Below are 24,880 nucleotides of genomic sequence, written 5' to 3'. Positions count from 1 at the left end.
TAAATGGCTGAATATTTTTACTTTGTAGAAGGCTGGTGGGTTTGAGGGGCCTAAAAAGACCCACAAAAAGCCTTTTACTAAACTAAAATTCTTCCTACAGGATTGAAAATTAATTGTCAATATAAAAATAGCAGCTGTCTTGAAGGTGGTTTGGAAAGAATATAGCATCTTTTAAGGAGGATATCTGAGTACATTTTACAGTAAGTGAAACTTGATAACTTCACTGAAACACAGCAGCTTTGAGAAATCTAAATAAGTATCATTGTCTTGTTTGTTAAAATAGCACATTAAAAAATATTTTGAAGAGACGGCAGGATGCTTCTGACAGCTGAGTAGGAGGCTCCCGGCCACAGAGCATGATGCTGAGCTGTTAGTTCTCTAAGCTAATCTGTTTAGTATGAAAAAAATAGGGGGGTGGGGGGAACTTAGTTGAAGAGGGAAAAACCACTCATAAGGAAAAATCTGTTCAACACATATGAAAATATTTGATTTATTTTTCCTTCTATATCTGACTGCTGGTGTGAAGCAAATAATCTCTAGAAGACAGAGAAAGAAATCCTAGTTTACAAAGAGAAAAAAAAAAAAGACGAGACCCTTTGGTTTCACTGCTACTTCCTCCTATCTCCTTGATATCCCAGGACAGTTATAGAGCTTCAAATGAAAATACAGATTATAACTGAAATGGTATGCTAGTCTTATGCTGTGATTCAGAATCTAGCTTTAAATTTTTACAACTATGAGGTGTTTTTCCCAGCTATATCTCCTTATATACAAAAACTTTACAAGGGAAACAAAAGCAAAAATAAACTACTGGGATCATACCAAAATAAAAAGCCTTTGCCCCGTAAGGGAAACAAGCAACAAAACAAAACAACCATCTACAGAATGGGAGAAGATATTTGCAAATGATGTATCTAAGGGGTTATATAAAGAACTTACACAATTCAACACCAAAAAACACAGATCATTCCATTAAAAAATGAGCAGAGGACATGAATAGTTTTTCCAAAGAAAACATCCAGATGGCCAACAGGCACATGAAAAGATGCTCAACATCACTCATCAACAGGGAAATGCAAATCAAAACCAGAATGAGATATCACTTCACACCTGTCAGAATGGCTAAAATCAAAAACTCAAGAAACAACAAGTGTTGGCAAGGATGTAGAGAAAAAGGAACACTTCCCACTGCTGGTGGGAATGCAAACTGATGTAGCCACTGTGGAAGACAGTAGGGAGGTTCCTCAAAAAATTAAAAACAGAAATACCATACAATCCAGGAATGCCACCACTGGGTACTCAGCCATAAAAAAAAGAATGAAATCTTTCTACTCACAAGCAACATGGATGGACCTAGGAGGTATTATGCTAAGTGAAATAAGTCAGAGAAAGACCAATACCAAATGATTTCACTTATGTGTGGAATCAAAAAAAACAGAACAAACAAACAAGCAAACAAAAACAGAAACAAAATCATTAATACAGAGAACAAACTGGTGGTTGCAAGAGGGGGCTCAGGGATGGAGTATGTATAGGGGATTAAGAGGTACAGACTTCCAGTTATAAAATAAATAAGTCACAGAGATAAGAAATACAGCATAGGGAATTTAGTAAATAATACTGTAATAACACTGTATGGTGACGGATGGTGACTACACTTCTCCTGGTGAGCAAAGTTTCATGTACAGAATTTTTGATTCATCATGTTATACACTTGAAACCTACATATTGTCAACTATACTTTAATTTAAAAACTTTCAAGACAAACAAGGAAACCTGCCAAATTTCATTGAGGTAATTAATATATTAAAATTCCTACCAGCCACTTGCTTTAACATCTGGTCACTTCTTGCTGAGCTGTCATCATAATGTTCAAAAAGCGAAAACGCAGCAGGCATTTTCTCTAAAGAAGCAGTGCTCTCCATTGCAGAAAGCAACCTATCAGAGGGAAGACATTTCCAAGTAAGTCAAGAAATTATCAACATACAGAATGAAAACTAAAATGAGTTTGTTGGTGGTGGTGGTGGGTTTTGTGAGGCACTGTATCCAAATAGGAGATAAACTGTTTTGCTGTGTACAAGGATATGTCTAAAATTTATTTATTCTTAGGATCCTTTGGGGTAACTGGTTAATATTAGAAATTCCATGCCTATATTCTCAAATCTGAATAGATTCCATCAAATTACACAGTCTCAATATTACATCTGTAATCCTAAAAATTATTGTATTCTGATGATTATCTTTTCCTTATTTCCTGAAGAATATAAAGGTTGCAAGCCCATCTGGAAATTCATACACTGTATGATGTCTTTGCTGGTCTTCACCCTCCCAATTATGCTTCTAGTTATTTAGTCTTTCAAAAACTGTGTTCACCTCCTGTGTGCCAGGCACTGTTCTGGGTACTGGGGATACAGCAGTGACAGAGGACAAAGTCTAAATTCTTAAAAGACTAAACAAACCGCAGTTTTATAAGCCAACAGCATTTATATACTCAAGACCCTCCTGGGAGGGATGTTAAGTCTTTGTATCCAGGTGTAAACTGGGCTTTAAAACAAATGAACAAAACAAACAAACAAATAAAAACAGGTTGATTCTGAAGAGGGAAAAAGGTAAGGAGAGATTGTAAAAGCATTTCACTTTAGCATGAGGGGCCTAAAATTTGGTTAGGAGCTCTCCTTTCTGCATCTCGCTCACAGGAGACGAGAAATATATTACAGCAGTTAAGCCAGTTTTGGGGGAACTCCATCAGCTTCATTAACTGCACCTTTTATGGACTTCTTGGTTTGCACCTCTAAGCCTTTGCTCTTGCTGTTGGAACTTTCTTCTCCTACATACTGTATGGCTCTTTCTTCACTTAACCTAGATCTCTGTTCAAATGTCAGCTCCTCAGAGAGGCCAGCCCTGAGTATGCCACTAACACAGCACTAAGTGTCCCTGATATTCTTCATTCTATTAAATTTTACTTCCTCAACCCATTTCTTTCTGTCTTTCTACTTCACCAGAATATCATCTACGTGCAGAAAAAGACTCTTTTTTGTTCACTGCCATATTGCACTGTGTTACTTGGCACACAGTAGGTGTTTAACAAATTTTGAATGAGTAGAGGACACTTTCACTTAGGTGAGAATATCAGGATCTCAGGTCTGGTAAAACGTTTTCATCAGTGTGAGGGGAGAAGATTATAAAATATAACTGAAATATTTAAAGAGTGTCCACTATGCTCATTAGGAGTTAGGGGCCACGGGCCACCTTGATTGCTGGGGAATGGAGACAGATAACAAACAGGAGGTTTGTGGCTTGACTGTGAAGAGCCTTTTGTGTCCACCAAGAGTTTCCATTTTATCTTGTAAGGCAAGGAGAGTCACAGAAATGTTTTCACAAGGGAAGAATTAACTGGCATGAGTCTGAGAAAGGATCAGAGCAAACAGAGCAAAGGCGCAGTGAGGTCGGTTGGGAGAAGCCCACAATGCTCTGGGTGAGGGAAGACATCATGAGCCTAAAAGGAGGGCTTTGGGGGCGCAGAGGCCACATGGAGATGACAGATTCCAAATTAACAAACAAGGCTGACGAGTACATATACTAAGCCTAGTCAACACACAACACTGACTAGATGGGAGACTTCCTGAAACACAAAAGTTTGACTGTAGATACCACAAGTAAAATGTCTGCATCTTCCCTTATGCCCTGACCTGTTCAATTTTAACATCCATATGTGAAAGGGAAAGTGAACATCTTTTTAAGAGCAGGTCCTACAGGTGTTGAGACTCTCCTTCTTTTTCATTATTATAATATAAAAAAGCAAACTGGAGAGGGGGAAAATGCATCTTCTTAACAGGCCAGCATTTTCTAAGCAAATGTGTTTTTCAAAATATGCAAATATTGAGTCTAAATATGTTTGACAGCATTCCTTAATTTAAGCAGTTTTAGTGTTGAGAAAAATCATTTAATAGACAAGCACTGCCTTTAGAGATATAATATGAAGAGAGGGAGAAGAAACAAAGTAAAAAAAAAACCAAGTAGATAATAAGCACTTCTCACGGAAAGGAACACTAATAACATTGAGACTGTGAGGCAGAAATTGTCTTGAGCACATTAAAGCCTTCTTTTTAGTGAAACAATCAAGCTTTACCACTTTTACGCATGTGTGTCTATGTGTGTGTACATATGTGCATGTCTAATGAGGCTTTCATTAATTGCTCACATTTCATCACCAAATCCCAAATTTGCCTGTCTTTTTTCTTCACAGAAAAATAATGATTATCCCAAATCTACTCTCCTTTAGGGGGCATGGCATGCAGCTTTAGCAGAGATCATTCATTGTCAACTGGACAATGAAATAAAAATTAATTAAAAAGACACACAGATGAATAACGTCAAGCACAAAACCAAAGAAATGGTATTTAGAATTAAATGAATGACAATTCATATTAGCAAGTTAATATTCTAATATTTAGAAAAATAAAAATGTACTATAGCATTTTTAAAGGTAAAAGCATTTGCAATTTTTTATTCACCAAGTTTTCCTGTCAATCAATATGTTCCATGGGTAGATGCAATGTTAAGTAAGCACATAATGCATCCAATATATATGAAATGACACTATGAATCTGTGTATTTTTAGATAAAAATAAAAATCAGTAATACTTAGAGAAATGTATCATTTTTTAACCATAAAGAAAACTGGGAGCAAAGCCTGGGTCTGAGTTCCTAGACCTGCCTGGTGTGCCTCAGACTCCTGTGTGATAACTGGTAAACATGCAGAGCTCTTGTCCCACCCTGGATTCTCCTCTAGTGGAACTGGGATGGGGCTCCAGGGGCTCTAGCTTAAGAAACTGCATTGGTAATTCAGGCACAGCCAGTTTGAGGAACCACTGGGCCATCACAGACCCATATAGACTGTTATAAACCAGAGGTTCTCAACCCTGTCTGCCCATTAAAATCACCTCAGAAGCTTTAAGAATGCCCAGCCCATACCCCCAGACCAATTAAATGGAATCTCAAAAGGTAAGACTCAAGTGTCAGCACTTTTGAAAGCTCCCTGGGTAATTTAAGAGAGCCATTATAATAAAACCCTTATTGATTAATGCCAATATTAATATACAAGTTATTTTCTTAAAAGTTATTAGCAATATTCTACTGAATAGATTGTTTTTAAAGGTAAACAGGATTTATCTGTGCAGTTTTCATTATCTAAAAAATCAGTTTTATTTGAACATATCACAAATATAAATTTTTTTATTTTGCTGTATGCTCTCTCATGGTTTATCACTGAGTAAACTCACAATTTTACAATTTTTAAAATTTACATTAAAGGAGTAAAAATGATAAGAACATTAGGCTCAGCTAGTAGAAAGGGCCTTAGGTCTTGCTCTGGGGCAAAAGGGAAAATGTGTCAGATCAGTACAAGCAGTTCAATATCAGATCCTCCAAAACATAAATATAGATCTGATGGTATCCGTTTTTATAGACATTTCCTAGTTTCTTGTTGAGTGTTTTGCCTCTTAAAAGTAATGACAAATTTCCCTTAGATTGAGTGTTAACAACAGCAACAAAGACAAAACATAATCAAAAGAGGAAGATTCATTTAGATTAGCTGAGCAGAAAGATAAGTGCATGCCTATCTTTTGAAGATAAAATGAGAACATTCCATTAAGATTACATAAGTCATAAAACTACTCAAAGCAAAAATGAATGATTTTTTCAAATGCTTATATTTAACCAATAAGTCTAAGTATCTACACAATGTTCTATATGCAATGACAAGAAAGATGGTCCAGATTAGGCTGAAAACATAGAACACATCTCAAGGAAGCAGTTAAAAATCTACATTATGATAATTGTTATTTAACTAAAGCACATGCAATTTTCTTTCAAAGCTGTCGTTTAGCTTTTAAAAGCATAGTGTCTAAAAGTGAAACTTCAGTAGCTCAGTAAATGTATGTATTTTTTAATTGGCAGCTCATTTTCTAGAAAGCATCAAAATATTAAAAATAAAGCATACAGTCATGCTATTCTCAGTTGCCACTACATTGTGCCATGTTTTATATACCTTTCATTGATTTCCTCAAACGACTTATGAGGGAATGAGAAGGGGAGAGAAAGAGAGAGAGAGAGAGAAACTAATTAACGACAAAAGGAAAAACCAACCAAGAGCGTTAAGATTATGCATGTTCTATAACTTTTTAGCTTTCCTGAGGTTATTTCTTTTGGGTGGCTACAGCTCCGACAGGAAGGAAATCAGTGCCCAGAAGGGGTGGCGGGATCTGGGCAGGGACAGAGGGCGCTTTAGTTTCCAGTTCTGCTCTACTCTCTGTGCTAAGGAAGGCCAGCAGTGAATTCAGCAGCAAGGCTGCTCCTCTCTACTCATTAACAAATGGCTTAGCTTCCAGAATAGAATTCTCCAAAGAAAAAGGACTTCCATTTGTTCAATGTGGGGTATATACCTAAAATGTAACCAGTAGTTATCTCTGAGTGACACCTTCTTCGTGCTTTTCTGTATTTCCCAAATTTTCTAAAATGGATACATATCACTTTCATAAGCAGGAAAAAAATGCTTTCTTTTTTACAATTTGTTCTAGAGAAAAAATATTCTTATCAAACAAAGGTAAAGTTCTTAGGGACAGAAAGAACTTCATTAATGTTATACTTCACAAGAGGTGCCTAATTTTAAAAGATTAAAGCTTAGCTTGAAACATAAAGAAAACTGAATGATTTTCAGTCTCTCTTGAAGATGCCATGTCCACCTCACTCAAATTTGTCCTGGCTGGAAGTATCCCCAAGTCAAAAGCCTATCTCCAGACTTTACTAGAGAGCTGGGATGACTGGGGAACTTTGAAAGGGAGGTGCCTACCATCAGAAGATGGTGCTTTCTCCCAGTTTGACAGTTAGGTGCAGGACTGGCATATACTACTCCTGGTTAATCCCAGTTCCATGGAGAACCAGTACGTTACTGAATATTCTAGGGAATTCGGAAAGCAAAGAGCTGCCTCTGCAGTGCAATTTCAGGATCCCCCAGGGGAATTCCAGTCCACAGGATACTTGTTTGAATTAAGGAATCTGGTCCCCAGGAAGACCCTTGTAAAAACATCTATATGTTGCATGAGAGAGGTATCACATTATGTCATCCTTTCTCTTGCTGCCAAGTATACTGAAACGCTGCAAGTATACTCAGCCACTTGGTGAAGCCTGGAGGGAATGGTCCCTATGAGACATCTCTTCAGATTAGGGAATAGGGGTGGAGAGGATGGGCCCAGAGGCCAGTATGAGGATGCCAGGCACTGGGAGGTCAGACTGGCACCCAAAGGGAAAGCACAGCATGAGGAAGGTTGTCATGCTGTTTTCCTTCCCTCTTAGAAAGTGACCAATCCATGTAACAGAATGAATGGATGATGCTGGGACCTGACTTCCATGTGTCCTTCAGCTGGATCTGGGTGTCAAGACTGTAAGGATTTTCTGGGCCTTTTCAATAGGTATCAGGCATGCCCTAATAATTTTTAAGTGTCAGAATTATATAAACCCCACACTTGGGGTTTATATAAAAATATAACTTGGGGATATATAAATAATCTTGGGGAACACTGAAAGACGAATTCTAAAAATTAGTCTTGCGTGAGTAGAGCAGATACAGGGTGTCTGGGCCTGTTTTAACTGGTGCTTACCGTCAGGAAAACAGTCTCATCAAGCTCCTCTGCTTCTCTCACAATGCTCTCCAACGTGTCCTTGGCCGTGTCCATGCTCTGTAGAAAGTGGACCATCTGGTCATGTAAGAACTCCATCTTCTTTTTCTTCACTTCCTCAAAGCTCTGGGCCTTCTCATCATACTGTGCTAAAACCTTCTTCATCATCTCCTCATTCTGTTCTTCTAGCCTTTTCTCATTTTTACTACAGTTCTCCTAAAATATAAACAAACAAAACCACTTCGGAATGAAATCAGAAGTCTTATTTTCATGTCTTAATCTTTTCTTTTGAGAGAAACACTGGCCTTTCAAATAATTGACCTCTTATGTCTTGTTAAGAGAATCACAGATTATGAGCACAGTCTAAGTTTCCAACACACCAACCCCCTTTGCCATAGTTAGCTTTGCAATAAAGCTAATTGTAAGAGTATTATCAAGAAGGATTTAGTTAACCAAACACACAAAAAAGATACTTGTGTGACTTGCCCACTTGCATCTCCACAGGATAAAACATGAAAATGGCATCACAGTGAATGAAGATCCCTGGCCTTCAGGTAATAGAAAGGGCTTAGTGCCATTTTCACCACTCCATTGAAATCACAGAGTGAGGAAGTGAGCAGCAGGATATTGGACAGGGAGCTACATCCACAAATGCTCTCCGGGGGCCGTGGGGGGGGCAGTTTCCACCACAGTAAGAGAAACTTCTTGCCTATCTGGACAAATCCAGATGCCTAACTGTTCTCACTACAGGGCTAGTGATAAAATGATCATATAATTTATAGTCTAAAACAGACATTTGGTAGGGGGCACTAGAAATAATTAGCAGGTTTTAACTGATCTACAACAGGAATTAAGCAGACCCCTCTCAAGCAAACTAGGATGCATAGTTGGCCTAATGATAAGGAAACTATGCACCAGCCTTCTGCAAGGACCCTCCACCTCTTCTGATTGACCAGGGAGGATGCCTGGGCCATCTCTGCATATGGATGGAGCATTGCCCCTTCTTCACTGTGGAGGGAGCAGGGGCCAACAGCTAGGAGGGCATGAACTCATCAAAGGCAATGGTACCATGAGCAACACTCATTTGTCCTGGGCATGGACATTGGGCAGTGGCTTTGAGCATTTCTGCAGAGCTAATTGGTAAAGGAAAAGATGGTGGAACACATAAGAACTCAGACCAATTCAAATTTTGGCTCTCAAGTTACTATCAATTTACTATGACCTTGGATAACATACTTAACTCTTAATTTCTTATCTATAAAATGGGAACAATATTAATAACCCTTGTATAGTTATTATAAGGATTAAATTGGATAAAGCATGCAATGATTTGTCCTATCATAGTAAGCACCCAATAAATGTGTATACGTTTTTAAGGGCAAGTCATTTATTAGAAAGGAAATGGTTTCACTGATTACACACAGATGGAAGACTTTCAAAAACTTCATTTTTAATGGAACAAAACCAACAACAGCAAACCATATATGCACACACAATCCCTAATTCAGATTGTTCTGGTTCAGAAGCATTTCCTTATGATGACATGAACAAACCAGGTCAAAGTAAAAGGGATATGGTAACTTACCTCGATGGTGTTAAAAAAAGATTCTATCTGACTAACAAAGGCTTCAATCCTCAATGACTTTTCTTGTAAATTGTCAAGAAATTCTGCTAGTTGGACCTGAAGACAAAAATTAAGATCTGCTTAGTATATGACATTTGAGAAAAGAACTGCAAGCAGTGAATTCTAATTTCCTTACAAGTTTAGTATGTTTGGTAAAGATTTACCATATCATGTTCACTAACAAATCAATCTTTAAATTTTCTTTGCTGCTTCATCTAAATTGAGTGTAGATAATTCTGTATGATAAACAATTAGGAAGTTTGTGAGTACAAGCAATAGAAAGTTTATTTTCTTACACAAGAGGAAGGACTTCTTGTTGAGTAGGTAAGTTCAAAGCATACTTGTTTTAGTAAACTAGGGATTTGAATTATTTCTCCTTAGTAAAGCCTCAATTTTTATATATTCTCTTCTTCTAAGATTGTAGACTTTTTGCTGAACTGGCCCAACATACCCAAGTAGTCTTCTCACATTTGTGCCAATGGCCTCAGATGTGCCTGGATCACCTGACTCTGAGAAGGTGATCAGAATGTCACCAGGCCAGAAGTTTAGCAGAGCAAATGATGAAAATTGTCTACCACAGAGACCTAAAGGTTTTAGTAATCCTCAAAGAGTTAAAATACTCAGGGAATGACAGCCAAGTAGAAAAGGTATAGGTGTTGGAGAAAGATGGTAGCTATCTTAGCCGCAGTTACAAACCCAGCTATACTACATCCTGCCTAACTTAACAAGGAACAACACAGAGGCACCTGGGTGGCTCAGTGGTTGAGTGTCTGTCTTTGGCTCAGGTCATGATCCCGGGGTCCTGGGATCAAGTCCTGCATCAGGCTCCCTGCGAGGAGCCTACTTCTCCTTCTGCCTGTGTCTCTGCCTCTCTCTCTCTGTTGTCTCTCATGAATAAATAAAATCTTTAAATAAAAAAAAAAACAACATAAGTAACAGAACTTCGGCTGCCTCATCCACTGTCCTCAGAAAGATGGAGAAATTACACAGATGGAAGCCTCCTCAGGATCTGGTATCTGCTCCCCTCTGTAGCCCTTGCCTGTTCTCCACAAGCCTCATCTTTCCTTGAACTCTTCTCACCTATGTGCTTTTTCATGTGGTATTCCCTATCTCTAGAATGTCCTCCATGCCCTTGATTGCTGGAAAAACTCTATCCTACTGATGGCTCACCCAAGCTTCACCTTCCCTAACTCTTCCAGTCCCACTGCACCATTCCACTCACTCTCAAAAGATTCCTTTCTCAGAACATTGTACTCCCACAATGCTGTACTGATTTTGGGGGTCCATAAGTCCATCTTCTTTTATTTTTGTTTTCATTCTCAATGATTAGCACAGCTCCTGCCATGGAATTGGGGGGGTCAATAAATACTGAGAAAGAGAGAGAGAGTGAAGGAAGAAAATAAAAAATAAGTGACAAAAAATAAGCCACCACAGTGGGGATGGCAGAGGAGGTGAAGTAAGGACCTGTAAATGCAGCCACCAGTTCCTGAATAATCACAAATGGCCTACTAGATGCTAGAGAATTCTCAAGTTTTAACCTTTTAAATTGACTTCTAATTTTTAAAAGATGCCAACCTGCTCTTAATCTTCACAGTTAATTTAATGAAACAAAGCAGGTCTCTTTGGCTTTAGAGAACTAGTTTTCTACCTTTTTTTAGTCATACTGTGTGGAGAAGTTTAGGGGTAAAAACTTCAAAATGGTTTCAAAGCAGGAGATATATCTCCTTGCTTTTGAAATTTTTAAGTTGACAATATTTAGACAGAATTATTTTTTAATTTCTTAAACTCAGAGATGAATAAACCATAATTAAGAACGCTGAAAAACATCTAGCCTTCTTTCTGCTGACAGTGCCTGGTAGTTGTCAGTTAACAAAACCAAGTGTCATCACAGAATTGGGCACATTTCATTGCTAAAGCATCCAGAAGCCTGAGACTTCATTAAAAAATTGCCACATCCTCTACCCCCAAACTTTATCTAGGTAAAGTTTCAACAAAATTTCACCTTGAAGAAACAGAACCAATGTTAGAGAATTGAGAAGTTTAAATTGGGGGGGGGGGGGATGCCAAGATTCTAACATGTCCTTTTTGAAATCAAAATGAGCCTAACAATTATTTAACAGTGACCTAATTGAATAATCATATTGAAAATTGCTATCATTAGCAAGGCACTGGGCCAAGCAATATGGATATACAGTCAAGAATATGAGGTCTGGCATCAGACAGACCTGGGTATCAATCCTAGTCTGTCTTCCATGACCTTGGGCAAATCATTGAAACTATCTGCACCCATTTCATTACCTGCAAATTGGTGATGATAACAGGGTTGTTATGAGGAGTAAAAGATACCTTGTGTATAAAAAACTTAACACAGTGCCTGGCACATAGTGAGTGCTCAATTCTTTTGTTTACTTGCATTTTAAGATCATTCTGGCTAATGAAGGAGAGGATGGCTTGAAGAGAGAAGGGTGGGAATTCCAGGTAGAAGGCTACTGAAAGTATGTAAGAATCTCAAAGACTAACTGCTTGATTTCCACTAATATCTCGGGAGAAACAGAGTATTTATAATCACATGCATAAGGATATGTATTGTGACAAACTTTTTAACATTGGGAGTCTATAGACACAGAAAGAATGCAAAAGCTCTCCATTTTTTATATTAACCTTATACCCAAAAAGGAAATACAGGGAAAACCAAAATTTAAAACTGTATTGAATATTTTATAAAACTTGCAATAAAATTGCTCAATGTAATATAAATCTGTATTTTTAAAGAATGATAGTGTAGATAACAGAAAATGAATTGTATTTTATGCTTGAAAGTATATTTTTCAATTTAAAATTATTTGGCTTTTTCAGATAATGTTAAGGGCTACCACCATAAGACCCCTCAAAGACTGTGACCCTGTGTTATTTACACTGGTATTGCCAGAACCTAGAAAAATGACTGACACATGGTGTATGTCCAACAAACATAAGTCAAACTAATCTTAACTAGATGCCTAGGAAAAACTTCTTAGCTTTCTTTCAGACTCTTTTGCCTAAATATGAATATATCAAATACTGGTCATTCTTTAAGTTGAGAAAATATGAAAAAAATTAAATGTAAATGTATTATTATGTACTTATATACTTTAAAATCTTTTTACCTTTACAGCACTTATAGCTGTATCAAGTGTTGCAACCTCATGGTCTTTGTGCATGCCAAACATCTGGTCAACCGCAGAAATTGGGCTTTTGCAAGTGTAACAGTATGTGTCAATCTGGGACTTTTTCAGTTCCTTTTGTTCCTTCTCAGTTGCTAACTCTGAGGATAATTGTTCTTGTTCTGTCTTCTCTCTGCCCAACTCCTTCCGTTCAGCAGACATACTTTGTTCCACCTCACTCACAAATTCATTTTCGCTGACGTGTTCAAAGGATTCCTTTCCTTGAGATAACACATCTTCAGGCGTGGGTTCTGAATACAGTTCCTCTGATAAAGTGTCTTGTGCAACCATTTCATAATTCGGGGATTCGGCAAATTCATACTCATCCTGAACAGGGCTGCTGTGAAGTCTGTCTTCACTTGGCTCCGGTGGGACCATTATTTTAGGTTCTTCTTGCAGTGTTTCTTGAACACAAGTTATGCCAGATGCAAATTCTTCCTCTGGGAAGGACACTTGCACTGGGACATTCAGATTGACTTCTGGACTTGCACTTGCTGCTTCATTATTCTGACTACTTGTTTCATCTGCTCTCTCCAGGACATGATGGGTGTCTTCAAATGGAACTGCATAGCTTACCATCTGGGTAACCATTGTGACTTCCTCAGTGATGGGAGTTTTCCCTTGCAGAGCTTCATTGTCAAGGGTCTCCACAAGGCCTACTAATTCTCCTTCCCCATAAGTAGCTTTCTGTTTCTCTTCCAGACTCTTCTCCCCCAAAATAGTTCCAGACCTCCCCCAAATGTCCCCTTCTACAGCTATCGATTGGTATGAATCATCCTTACCAAATGTTTTTTCTTCCAGACCTTGGCCTTGGTCCTTTTGAGTTACAGATGTGTCATGGAGAATGTCATCTTTGAGTATGTACTTCTCAAAATATATTCCTGTTCCATCATCAGTGTCAGAATTCCTGCTTGGAAATGATGCCTCAGATTTCACACTGTCACCTTCAGAAGCTGTCTCCTCTTCCTTGTTTTTCTCTCCAACTGCTTGTTCATATAGGTCCTTGTAAAAAAATGCAAGTGCAGGTGGCTCCTCCAGAAGTTCTGGATTAATGGCTTTAGTGGTGGTAGGAAATATCTGGGTTCGTGACAAAACTCCTTCTTCTGCACCAAATAAAGGCATTCCAGGTGCCTTTAAGTCCACATCTCTATTTATGCTCTTTGCAGCATCTTTGTCAGCTGATTGCCGGGTATCCAAAGGCTTCTGGGTTTCTGGGTGAGATAACTTGCTGTAGTCCTTTTCCATCCCATAGAAGCTTTCATCTAATTTCACCAAGTCATATTCATGTTCCAGGGCACTTTCCTCTGAACTTTCTGGGAAAGAGACAGTCTCTTCCATAACTGCCTTTGGGAGTTCCACTTCAACATTTGATTTCCATGGAGCTTTTTGTTTTTCAGGGTCTGGGGAGATGTTATAATCAATCAATGTGTATTTTTCAAAATAATCTTCTTCACTGGGAACTGTGGGCTGATTAAGGGTGAAATCATCAGTTTCTGAATCTGTGGGTATCTCCCCTTTCAGGGTAAGAGATTCCTTTTGTTTATCTTCTTGCACTGATGTAACTTGATCAGAATCTTCTAACGTAGTCTTTAATGATTTATGGCAAGAAACTGCCTCACTACGGTCATGAAGGGATACAGTTTTAAAGGAAGCCTTCTCTTCCAAATATTCTAACTTATCTTGCATTTGTTCACTTTCTTCCTGATCAACTGAAGAAATAAATGCAGAGGCATGAATATTCAATATCTCGCAGCCTTCAGAAATAATACTGAAAGCACTCTTTTGATCTTCTGAAAGTCCTGCTGGCTTACTAGTCACTGCAAAGTCTTCATCTTTTGCATACGTGTCTCCAGGCTTCTCGGATATTTCTCTAGGAGGAGCCATTCTACCAGCATTGATTGCTGATGCATTCTTTATAAATTGAGCATAGTTGCTGCTTGCTGAAGAGCCTGGTTCACTTACATGGGCGTTTTCCTCAGCCTCCATGTGGTGCTTTGAAACAAGAACCGATTGTTTAAACATTTCTGATGTTAGATCTTTAGATGTTTGAAGAGTATGGACTGTATGCCTATCTGGAGTCAATTCTGACAGTGACATTTCTTGTTTCTTCACTGTACTAATTTCTGGGGAAGTTCCTGAAACAAGTGTTTGTGATTTCACAGATGACAACAAATATGGTGGGGTTTCTAAGCTCTTTGTTTCATCAAAAGGATGATCTAAAATCCTTTCAGACTCTTTAGATGGAGATCCTTGTTTCTTACTTTCTTTTGTAATATCTATTGAAGTACCTTCTGATGGCTCTGCCACTGTGACCTGGCCCTTTTCTTCATTGTGACTTGCCGTATCCCTGCTTGACTTTTCCAGTGTCAGATTTCCTTCCTGAGGTAAAGAGTGGCTATCTCTTTCATCATGATAAGGAAGATCCACTGGAAGGAAAGTCTTAGTTTTCTCCACCAAAACTTTACTTTCTTCTTTTGAATGTGGTTGAGTTCCTACTGCCCTTGTTTCCCTGATCTCCGAGTGAGCCTCTAAGAGCACTGTTCCTGATTTTTCAGTAACTGATACAGTTTTAACTAATGAAAATGGCTGAGTTTCATCCAAAGAAGGACATAAGGAGATATCGGATTCTTCAGGCACAGACCTAACTACATTCACAGAATAAGGCTGAATTTCTTGCTGCTGCTTTCCTTCTGAAAATACTTGTGACAGCTTTTGTTTTCCTTCTTTCTCCTGCTTCCTTATTGTGTATCTTTCTTTGTGGTCTTCATTCTGAGAGACTTGCTGCAGCACGGCTGCAGCTTTTGATTCTTCCAATTTAATAGGGCTGGACCCATGTGCAATCTGTGCCTTCCCTATTTTATTGTCTCTAAATTCTAATGGGACCACAGTTTCTTGCTTTTCTGCCAGTACCTTCCTTTCTGCCAAGGAATATGATCTGGTTTCCAAGTCACCTTTCTCCTCAGTTGGGCTAACAGACCTGAGTTTTGTTTCCTCTTCAGAAATTTTCAAGGAAGTAGGTTTTAGCATTTCTTTCTTCAGCCTGTCTTCACCCAGATCAATTAAACTGCATTTAGATTCTTCTACTGGCAAAATTATTGTCTCTGGCTTCTCTGATTCCTTCGTGATATTTTTACTTGTGAAGCTAGATGAGGCTGATTTTGGCTGTTGTGGCACCTTATCTACTGCATCAAATGAAAAGAGTAATTTTTCTTTTTGATCACTTCTTGGCTCTTCCCTAAGAATAGAAATATTCCATTTAGATGGAGCAGAAATTTCTGGCTTCTGAGCTTTTTTACTATCAGTAATGTGAAGAGGAACAGCATTTTGCACTTCGTCCGCATTGGATTTCTCACCCATGGGAGAGTAAGATTGAATTCCATGATGTTCCTCACCATCACCAGAAGCAGCTACCAAGTTTAGGTCCATTTCCTCTGAATAGTCTCGGATTTCTTTTTTCCCATAATCTTCACTAGACACCTCAAAGATGGATTTTGGCTGTTGTAAAACTTCCACATTTGATAAAAATGTGGGTTTTTCTTCAGAGTCTGGGCCTTCACCAGATTTAACTAAAGTACCTCTGGATTTTTCAGCAGGTTTAAGTTTTGCCTCTGGTAACAGATGATCAGCTGGTTTCTTGGTTGCATTAAAGTCAGCTGGAGCTGCTCCTTCAGACTCTGCCATAGGCACTGCTTTTTCTACAGATGGACTTGGCTGAGTTTCTAAATCTTTTTCAGCAACTTTCTTATCTGAAGTGCTTGATCCAAAGAACAAACTGGACATCCATGATGTGAAAGATAAAATTCCTTTCTTTCCCTTCTCCTCGGAAAGGACTGGCTCAACTGCCTTTGGCTGCTCAGGCAACTTTTGTGTCACCTCAGGTGGCTCTGTGGGCTGAGGTTCTTCACTGTCTTGGATTGAGGAGAGGGGTTTTATTGGTGTGGGTATTTTCACTTCGGATGCTGGCTTCCCACTTTCATTAACATCATCTACAGCCTTTGACTGAATCATTTTTGCTTCTTCTAATGGCTTCTCTCCAGGTAAAGGAGATATACTTCTGTGTGCTTCTTTTTCATTGCCTGAGGCAAGTTTTGCATCTTCTGCTAGGAAATGGGCTGCTGTGGCGGCAGAAGGAATAGTTTCTGATTTGATTTCTTCCATTGATGGGCCAGATGCTGGCTTCTGGAAGATTCTTTCAGAAGGTAGTTTGATTTCTTCCTGGCTGACTTCTTTGCAAGGCCTGGAAGATTCTGTGTTTACTTTCTCCAGTATCATACCTTCACTTCTGATAAAAGAGAAAATCTGCTTCCCCTCTGCTTCATTTATCTCTATATTTCCAATTGGAACTAAAGATTTTGGTTTGGGGGCCAACTTTATTTCTTCAGAAGAGTACATTTTAGTTGATAAGGCCTCCATGTCACCACTGGAGGTACTGAGTGTAGATACTGGCTCTTGTAATGATAAAGGAATTTCTTCAGAATGTGGCAGAGGCTGCTTTCCAGTCTCACATGTATGGTCTTTATCCAGCAGAGCAGCCTCGAGCTGTTTAACACCTAGATCTTGTTTATCTGCAAAAGACATGCTTACATCAGGTAATTTAACAGCTTGATCTGAATGAAGTGCTTTTCCAGGCTTCTGTTGTTCCTCAAGGAGGTCAGAAGAAACTACCTCTGATGGTTCTATTATACTCTGGGGCACACGGAATGAATTCGGTTGGTCTCTTTCTTCACTTAGTTTCATTTCAGTGTCTCCTATCACTTGTGTCTTCAGAATTCCTGTTGACAGTAATGGGCTTATTTCTTGCTTTTCTCCACTTTTAATGTCAGCCAAATGGTTCAACTTCTCTGATAATCCTTTTAAAGAAAAAGTGTGTGGCTGAAGTTCTTTGAAGCTGTCTCCTTCAACTAGAGGGGTCAATGCTTCTTTTGACCCCAAGCTGACTACCTTGGGGGAGAAATATTTAACTTCTTGAATCTGAGGCTCCTCCTCTAGGCATGATAAAACCTCTGAAATTTTGGGGTCGACTGTAGCTGGCACATGATGTTCCCTGTTTTCTTCTTTTCCTTCTCCTCTGCCCCCAAACTCAGCGAAGCCCTTTTCTAAGACAGAATCCTCTGTTTCAGTTATGGGAGATTTTATTTGTTTTGTATCTATGGATCCATCTTGCCCACCTAAACTACAAGTGAATTCTGACTCAGCGCTTGGTAATTCTGATACTTGGTGTGGCCTGTCTTTCTTTTCAAGTTCCAAAGAAAGCTCTGCCAGAGAAAGATCTTGTTTTTCTGACAGGAAATCTCCCTGAGCTGTGGAAGATGGCTCCACTGCCTGTCTGTTCTTATCATCTCTGGGGGTTGAAGTTAAGTCTGCTGACACTAAATTTTCCAGCTCAGGAGAAGAACTTTCCATTTCCTCATTTTTGTCTTTTGGAACTGTATGTTTGGGTACAGGTGACATGTTTTGTGAGGAAGGAAGTTCAATTTCTTTTTTCTTCACCTCACCACCTTCGTTGAGCAAAAGCACATGTTCAGGACCTGACACCTCTGAAGCAGACACAGAATTCTTTTTCTGTGATAAAACCAGTTGCTCAGAGTTGAGGACTGTAGCAAATGAAAGACCTTGTTCATTTTCTACCCTCTCATCCTTTGATACATCTGAACGCTGAGAAGACAATGCTTTGGTTATTGGCAACCCAGGTTTAACTTCCTCAGTTTCTACGCTGGACGAAGAATGCTCTGGTAGAGAGGATATTCTTGTAGGTGAATCAAATTTAATTTCTTTCTCTGCTTCTGACCAAGTTGGACTTTCGGATGCAGCAGTTTCAGTGGGAGAAGTAGTTTTCCTTGCTACCTTCTTTTCTTCTTTAAAAAGTGAATCCTCATCTATAGATGTCACCAGTGGTGGCAAACCACTTCCTAATTCACTCTTTTCTACTTCTGTTACGACTGGATGTTCTATAGGCGTGGTAAAAGATAAATCTGTTAGGGTTTCTTCTCTTGCTAACTTGGTTAAGCTTGAATCATGCTGAGTTACAGAGGTTGTAGTTATTGAACAACTGGGTTCAATTTCTTCCTTTCTTTCTTCTGAAAATTCTGGTGCAGGCGGTCCAGGTTCCGCTTCCTCTTGCACTCTTGGTGGAGTTGAATGCAATGCTCTAGATGTATCAGCTATTTTAGGGTCGTGTTTTGCTTGCATTTTTACAGCTGATAAAATCTCAGGTCCAGACAAAGACGTGTCCTTTAGAGGTGAATATGGTTTTATTACTTCAGGCTCATTCTCTGACAACATCCTCGGTTCTAGTTCAGATGTCACATTTGGAGCTAAATTGGGTTTAACATCCTTCTTTGGCTCACATACCGAGTCAGGCAGAACTGAATATTTCATTCCAGACCCTAGAACATTTGGAGGCTGAGGCTCCATTTCTTGATCCCGTGATATATGTGCTGTAGCTTCTTGAGAATCAGGCACAATTTCTTCCTTACTTTTAACTTTTAACAAAGCCATCTGTTCATTTGCAGCTTTTGGAGTGAGCGATGCTTTGGCTTCTTGTTCCTTAGGAAGTGCATGAACTGAATCCGGTGAAACTGAATATTGAGCAGAATGCAAAACAGGTTTGGTGTCTTCCTTTACTGGTAATGATTGTGCAGGTAAAGAAACAGGTGTTGCAACTACTGACGAGCTGGTCTGAATTTCTCCCTTCTCCGTTTCACTGGTTAAATATGGTGAAATCGAGTCTTCAGACTCAGATTCTGAGAATGCTCGCGTCACCTGCTGCTGTGTCCAAGTGAGACATTCAGATACAGATGTTGAGGTTGTTTGAGCATCTGGCTGAACTCCCTTGATCTCCCTTTTATTTGTGGAAGGTCTCAAGTCTTCAGGTGCAGACATTGAAGGGGAAGGTTTGTCTTGTTGCTTCTGTGATGAACTCAGGTGCTCAGGCACAGGTGTGGCAGCCGTCGGGACAATGTCTCCCTCATCTGCTTCTGAAGAACAAGAATATCCGGAAGCAGATATTGCAGTTACCAGAGAATCATGCTCAGATTCTTTTTTCTTTGTTTCTGGGATCCTATATGGTGGGATTGAAACTTGTGATGCTGAGTCTGGTGAAAAAAGTTCAATTTCCTCAGTGTCTTCATCTGATAAAATAGTGTGCTCAGATGGTGATGTTAAACATATTGGAGAATCACACTCAAATTCTCTTTTCTCTGCTTCCTGAGTTGCATAGGGTGAAAATGAGAATTCTGACACAAATGCTGAGTCTGGAGAAAAAGGCCCAATGTCTTCTTGCTCTTCTTCTGAGAAATTCGTGGGTGAAGAGGCACCTTTTAGATTTAAAGGGGATCTGTGGACAATTTCTTCTTCCTGTGATTCCGGTGTTGCATATAGTGGTACTGAAAATTCAGAAGTCAAGGTGGAAGAGGGTGTGTACTCCATTTCTACTGTCTCTTCTGATAGGACCACATGTTCAGATGAAGTGGCTGCAAATGGCAGGGCCTGGCATTCAGAAGTCTGCTCAGTTGTGGATGGTGGGAGGGAGTGTTCAGAGACAGAGGCCACATCTGGGGAATATAATCCAGTGTCTTCCTTCTTTTCTTCTGACAAAATCATGTGCTCTGAAACACCTTTTGATTTTAATGGGGACACATCATCAATTATTTTCTTAGAGGGTTCCTGTACTGCACTTGGTGGAACTGCATTTTGGAAAGTCGATGTTGAGTCTGGTATGAAATGCTCACTTCCTAGGTCCTCTACTTCTGACAGGACCCCCTGTTCTAATGTAGCGGTTGAAAATAGTGGGGCCTGGCATTCAGAAGTCTGCTCAGTTGTGGATGGTGGGAGGGAGTGTTCAGAAACAGAGGCCACATCTGGGGAATATAATCCAGTGTCTTCCTTCTTTTCTTCTGACAAAATCATGTGCTCTGAAACACCTTTTGATTTTAATGGGGACACATCATCAATTATTTTCTTAGAGGGTTCCGGTACTGCACTTGGTGGAACTGCATTTTGGGAAGTCGATGTTGAGTCTGGTATGAAATGCTCACTTCCTAGGTCCTCTACTTCTGACAGGACCCCCTGTTCTAATGTAGCAGTTGAAAATAGTGGGGCCTGGCATTCAAAGGTCTGCTCAGTTGTGGATGGTGAGAGAGAGCGTTCAGACACAGAGGCTAAAGTCTCAAATTCCTCATTCTCCTCTTCTGAAAAAATTGCATGTTCAGATACACCTTTTACAGTGGATGGAGAAACTGACTCTACTTCTTGCCTCTCCAGCTCATGGTTCAAATCCTGTGGGACTGAATATTCTGATACAAAAGCAGAATCAGTAGAAACAGACTCATTTTCCTCTCTTTCTTCCTCAGATGAAGCGACATGTTCAGGTATTGATGTTTTCAGTGATGGTAAAAAGATCTTCTCTTCTTTCTGCTCCACTTCAGGGGCCAAATATGGTGGGAACGGCTTCTCAGAAATAGATGGACTCTCTGGGTATTCAAGTTCTATGATCTCCTCTTCCACTAAATTAGAATCTTCAGGTTCAGGGGTAGCAGCTATTGGTAGAGAAGTTTCTACTTCTTCTTTCCTTGGTTCCTCTAACACTGGAGGTTCAGAAAGAGAAATGGGTGGCTCAGGAATGTTTTCTTTCTGCATTCCTTTGACATCCAGATGAGGAGGGGTTTGTTGTTCAGAGACTGCTTCTGCCCTTTCTGATGAAGTCAGGTCTTCTGTCTCTATGCCAAAATCTTCCTGGATGGATGCTGCCAAACCTAGTGCACCTGTTTCCAGAGAATCCTTTTCTGCTTCCAGTGAAATAGAATGGTCAGCAGAATACACATCTTCCTTCTTTACCTCATTCACTAAAGGTGGTAAGACTGAAAAGTCATGCTCTGAAGTCACAATTTCTTGTAAATCAGGCTCAAATTCTTCCTTTGCTGTTTCCAGGAACCCAGTTGTAGATGTATCAGGTATAGGAGAGGAAGGCTCCATTTCAAGGAGTTTTGCTTCATTGCGTGGCTGTTGTGGCACTGACTGAGGAGGGCTGAGCTGTATTTCTTGTTCTGCTGTGTCATTACTTGCATGAGAAGAAACTGTGTGCTTGGTGACAGATGTGGCCGTTAGGGGAGAATCAACGTAAATTTTCTTTTTATCTTCATGACTGAATATGGAGGTCAAGGACTCTGATCCTTTAGAGAGTGCAGCTTTCCAGGGTGAAGAAAGCTCTTTTACTTTATCATCTTCTATGCTTTGGGCTAGTAATTTGCCTGTTTGGGAAACTATATTAGAATCACGATTGCTCATATCTGGCTCTAGACTAATGGATGCATCTTTCCCCTTCCTATAATGAATTTCTTTAATTACATAACCCTTTGGCAATGTTCCATAAAATTGTAGAGGGATTAATTCTTCTTTAACTGAGTTAAACATCTTAATTTTATATTGTACTGTTCCTATGTAGACTGGCCTTAACACTAAGGGCTTGTGTTCTTTGTATATTGCCCCGGTAATAGGAGGTGTACTTGAGGTGGTCTTCTTTTTTCTCATTTTATCATAAATGCCAGTAGATGACTTCTCTTTCTGGGTCTTTAGTACCTGGCTTTCTGAAATTAAAGGATTATCTTTTCTGTTTGCTGGAACATCTTGAGATTCAAGAGAATTTCTTTTTTTGTTGCCTTTCCGACGCAATGATGGTGAGCCACGCTTTGACTTGGGTGCTCTTTTCCGAACTTTTTTAACTTCATCCACTATAAAGGAAACATTTCCTGGAGGGGAATTCAGAGTTGACCCCTCCAGACTACACACACCCGAAGTTTGACTCTCTTCTGAGGCCCAAGGAGTAGAAGACCTGCTTGAATTGGTCTCCCACGTTATTCCACTATCTTCCCGTTGAACCGTCACCATGGAAAACGAGGGGTCAGATATGATACACTTCTGCTTGGTCTTGCCCTCTTCATCTTGGTCTGATAAACTAAAGTAAGCAATAATATTATTAATAATCATATATATTAGTAATAAAATAACAGCATATTAATTATACATGGAAACAAGTCAATATCCTAATTTTACTAGGTAACGGATTAATGTGAAATTTACAGTATACAAATATTGACATCCATATCAAAAATGGGTAAGTATGCAAACTAAAGTTTAAAACTTGAAGTCAGGACATGAAATATAATAACACATCCCACCTGGAATGATTCAGTTCACTTCCTACCCTAATTGGGACTGTTCCCCAGACCTCCCGTGGCTCACCCACTTAGGCTCACTCTGTGGTCAGAACCTTCATCACAGGCCTTCATCATCTGTGCCCTCTCTGTTACTACTACCACACCCTGACCTAGCTTTTTATCATATCATTTCTAGTTTATTTCATTAGCTTCCTAATGTTTACCTCCTACCCTCTCCATCCTTAACCTAACCCAGACCAACTTTACTAAAATTTTTCATCATCGCATTCCTTGCTTTTAAAATACCAGTAAATTCCTCATACTTGTAGAAACAAAAAGTTCAAAATACTTAACTTTATGATCCCTAGTTGACCTTATTTCCAAGACCCACTTTCACCCTATTCCTACCTTGTACATTTCTATTTTAACTATATAATTCACTGCCCAGTAAATACATCATGTGGACTCTGGATCAGAGCCATACAGGAAAAACAGAGACATCCCAACAGCCTTTGGGCTGCGCATTTCCTCATTTGTAAGTCAGGGATCATAATAGAACCTACCTCTCCAGGTTGCTGTGAGGATTAAATTAGTTAATACACATGAAGCACCCAGGAAAAGGGCCTGGCATATAGTTAGTGTTCACTGAACACTATCTGTAATCAGTTTTCCACACATCATTAGGAGTCTGGATATGCCCATTTTCAACTGCTACAGGTGAAAAGATGGTTTCCTTGGGCTGCTCTCATATGCTCTCAAGAGACAGCTGGCTTTGGCTGCCCCTTCAATTGCCAAGGGGCCTCTGTCTCAGACTCTGCAGCACTCTTCTCTGAAATGTTCTTATACCTCTTCCTCCCAGGTGCTCATTTACAATATTACAGATTCTTCCAATTACAATATTTTTAGGATTTTATTTATTACTTGAGAGAGACTGAGGGGTGGGAGCAGAGGGAGAAGCAGGAAGCCTGACAGTGGGGCTTGATCCCAAAACTCTGAGAACATGACATAAGCCGAAGCTGATACTTAACCGACTGAGCCACCCAGGTGCCCCCCTCCATTTATAATTCTTATCCCTCATCTCACTCCACTTTTTCTGCATATCTAAATTCTATCTCCTCTTCAAGACTTAGTTTAAAAACCTCCAGTGTTACTATTCCTGATCAGTTCAGCAATCATGTTTGCCTTTACTTCATAAGCATTAAGTTGCAGATTAAAGCTCCAAGGGCTATAGGCTTCTAAGAATATGGCTATAATTCACGATAAACAAACTACTTTTATTTTATTTATTTATTTATTTATTTATTTATTTATTTATTTAATTTATTTTTTACAAACTACTTTTAATAATAAAAAAAATACTGACTGACATATACTTTTCTACAACAATAACAACAAAAACAACAACAACAAAAAACCTTTCTATGCTAAAATACCACTAGGTGTAAGTATTAATAAGTATTAATTTTGATAAGTATTAATATATAAGTATATATATATATATATATATATACACACACACACATGTATATACTAATTACTAACTTTCTGAAATATACACAGTTAGAACTTAGGTTCCTTACTAATAATTTTTAATCATCAATCACTACTTATGTCAGTGGTTCTTAATTCTGGACATATTTTAGAATCAACAGTAGGAAACTTTTAAAAAATAATGATGCTATCCCATACCCCTCCCCACAAAGACTCTGATTTAACTACACTAGGGTAGAGTCTCAGCTTTGCTGTGTTTTTATGTTTTAAAGTGACTCCAAGTGACTCCAGTCTAAAGCAGAATAGAAAATCACTGGCCTAAACAATCCTAACTATGAAATTTAAGTACTATACACCTTTTCTCACTTACTTCAAACACTTTCTAGTTAGATTAGGCTGAGGGCCAAGATCATAAATCCCTATAGTTACATTCTACTTCCCTTTCTTAAACCTCAGAGTTTCCCAACAATCTGCTGAAAGAGCTTATGGACCACTGAAATCCTGATTTCCTTAACTTTCACCACAGCCAGGTAGAGCCCAGAGCAGCCAAAACCCCTGCCCAGCTGTCTTCAACAGCAAGCAGCCTCATCCATTTATCCCAGGGCACTATATGTAATTTCACTTCCTACACATGCCATGAGTGCAAAGGGCTGGAAAGCAGTGGGAAGTAGTTTCTCCATTTCCTTGGCAACATTGCTCTCACTTATTTGCTTTGGTATTAAACCACTGAAC

The 24,880-nt window shown here is 39.2% G+C and overlaps 1 protein-coding gene across 1 annotated transcript in view; it reads right to left on the bottom strand.

Moving 5' to 3' along the window:
- Positions 1-24,880, bottom strand: part of CMYA5 (cardiomyopathy associated 5) — an 88,010-nt gene that overhangs the window by 31,592 nt on the left and 31,538 nt on the right. The window contains exons 2-6 of the mRNA XM_055342226.1: positions 12,447-22,455; positions 9,262-9,357; positions 7,659-7,892; positions 6,050-6,072; positions 1,820-1,938 (exon numbers count right to left, since the gene is read on the bottom strand). Coding sequence (XP_055198201.1) covers positions 1,820-1,938; positions 6,050-6,072; positions 7,659-7,892; positions 9,262-9,357; positions 12,447-22,455 — 10,481 coding nt within the window. The remainder of the gene's footprint in view (positions 1-1,819; positions 1,939-6,049; positions 6,073-7,658; positions 7,893-9,261; positions 9,358-12,446; positions 22,456-24,880) is intronic.

The sequence above is a fragment of the Nyctereutes procyonoides genome, unplaced genomic scaffold (genome assembly GCF_905146905.1).
Source record: "Nyctereutes procyonoides isolate TBG_1078 unplaced genomic scaffold, NYPRO_anot_genome, whole genome shotgun sequence".
Classification (NCBI taxonomy): domain Eukaryota; kingdom Metazoa; phylum Chordata; class Mammalia; order Carnivora; family Canidae; genus Nyctereutes; species Nyctereutes procyonoides.
Note: the sequence above shows the minus strand (reverse complement) of the source record. Positions and strands in the feature narration are given on the sequence as shown.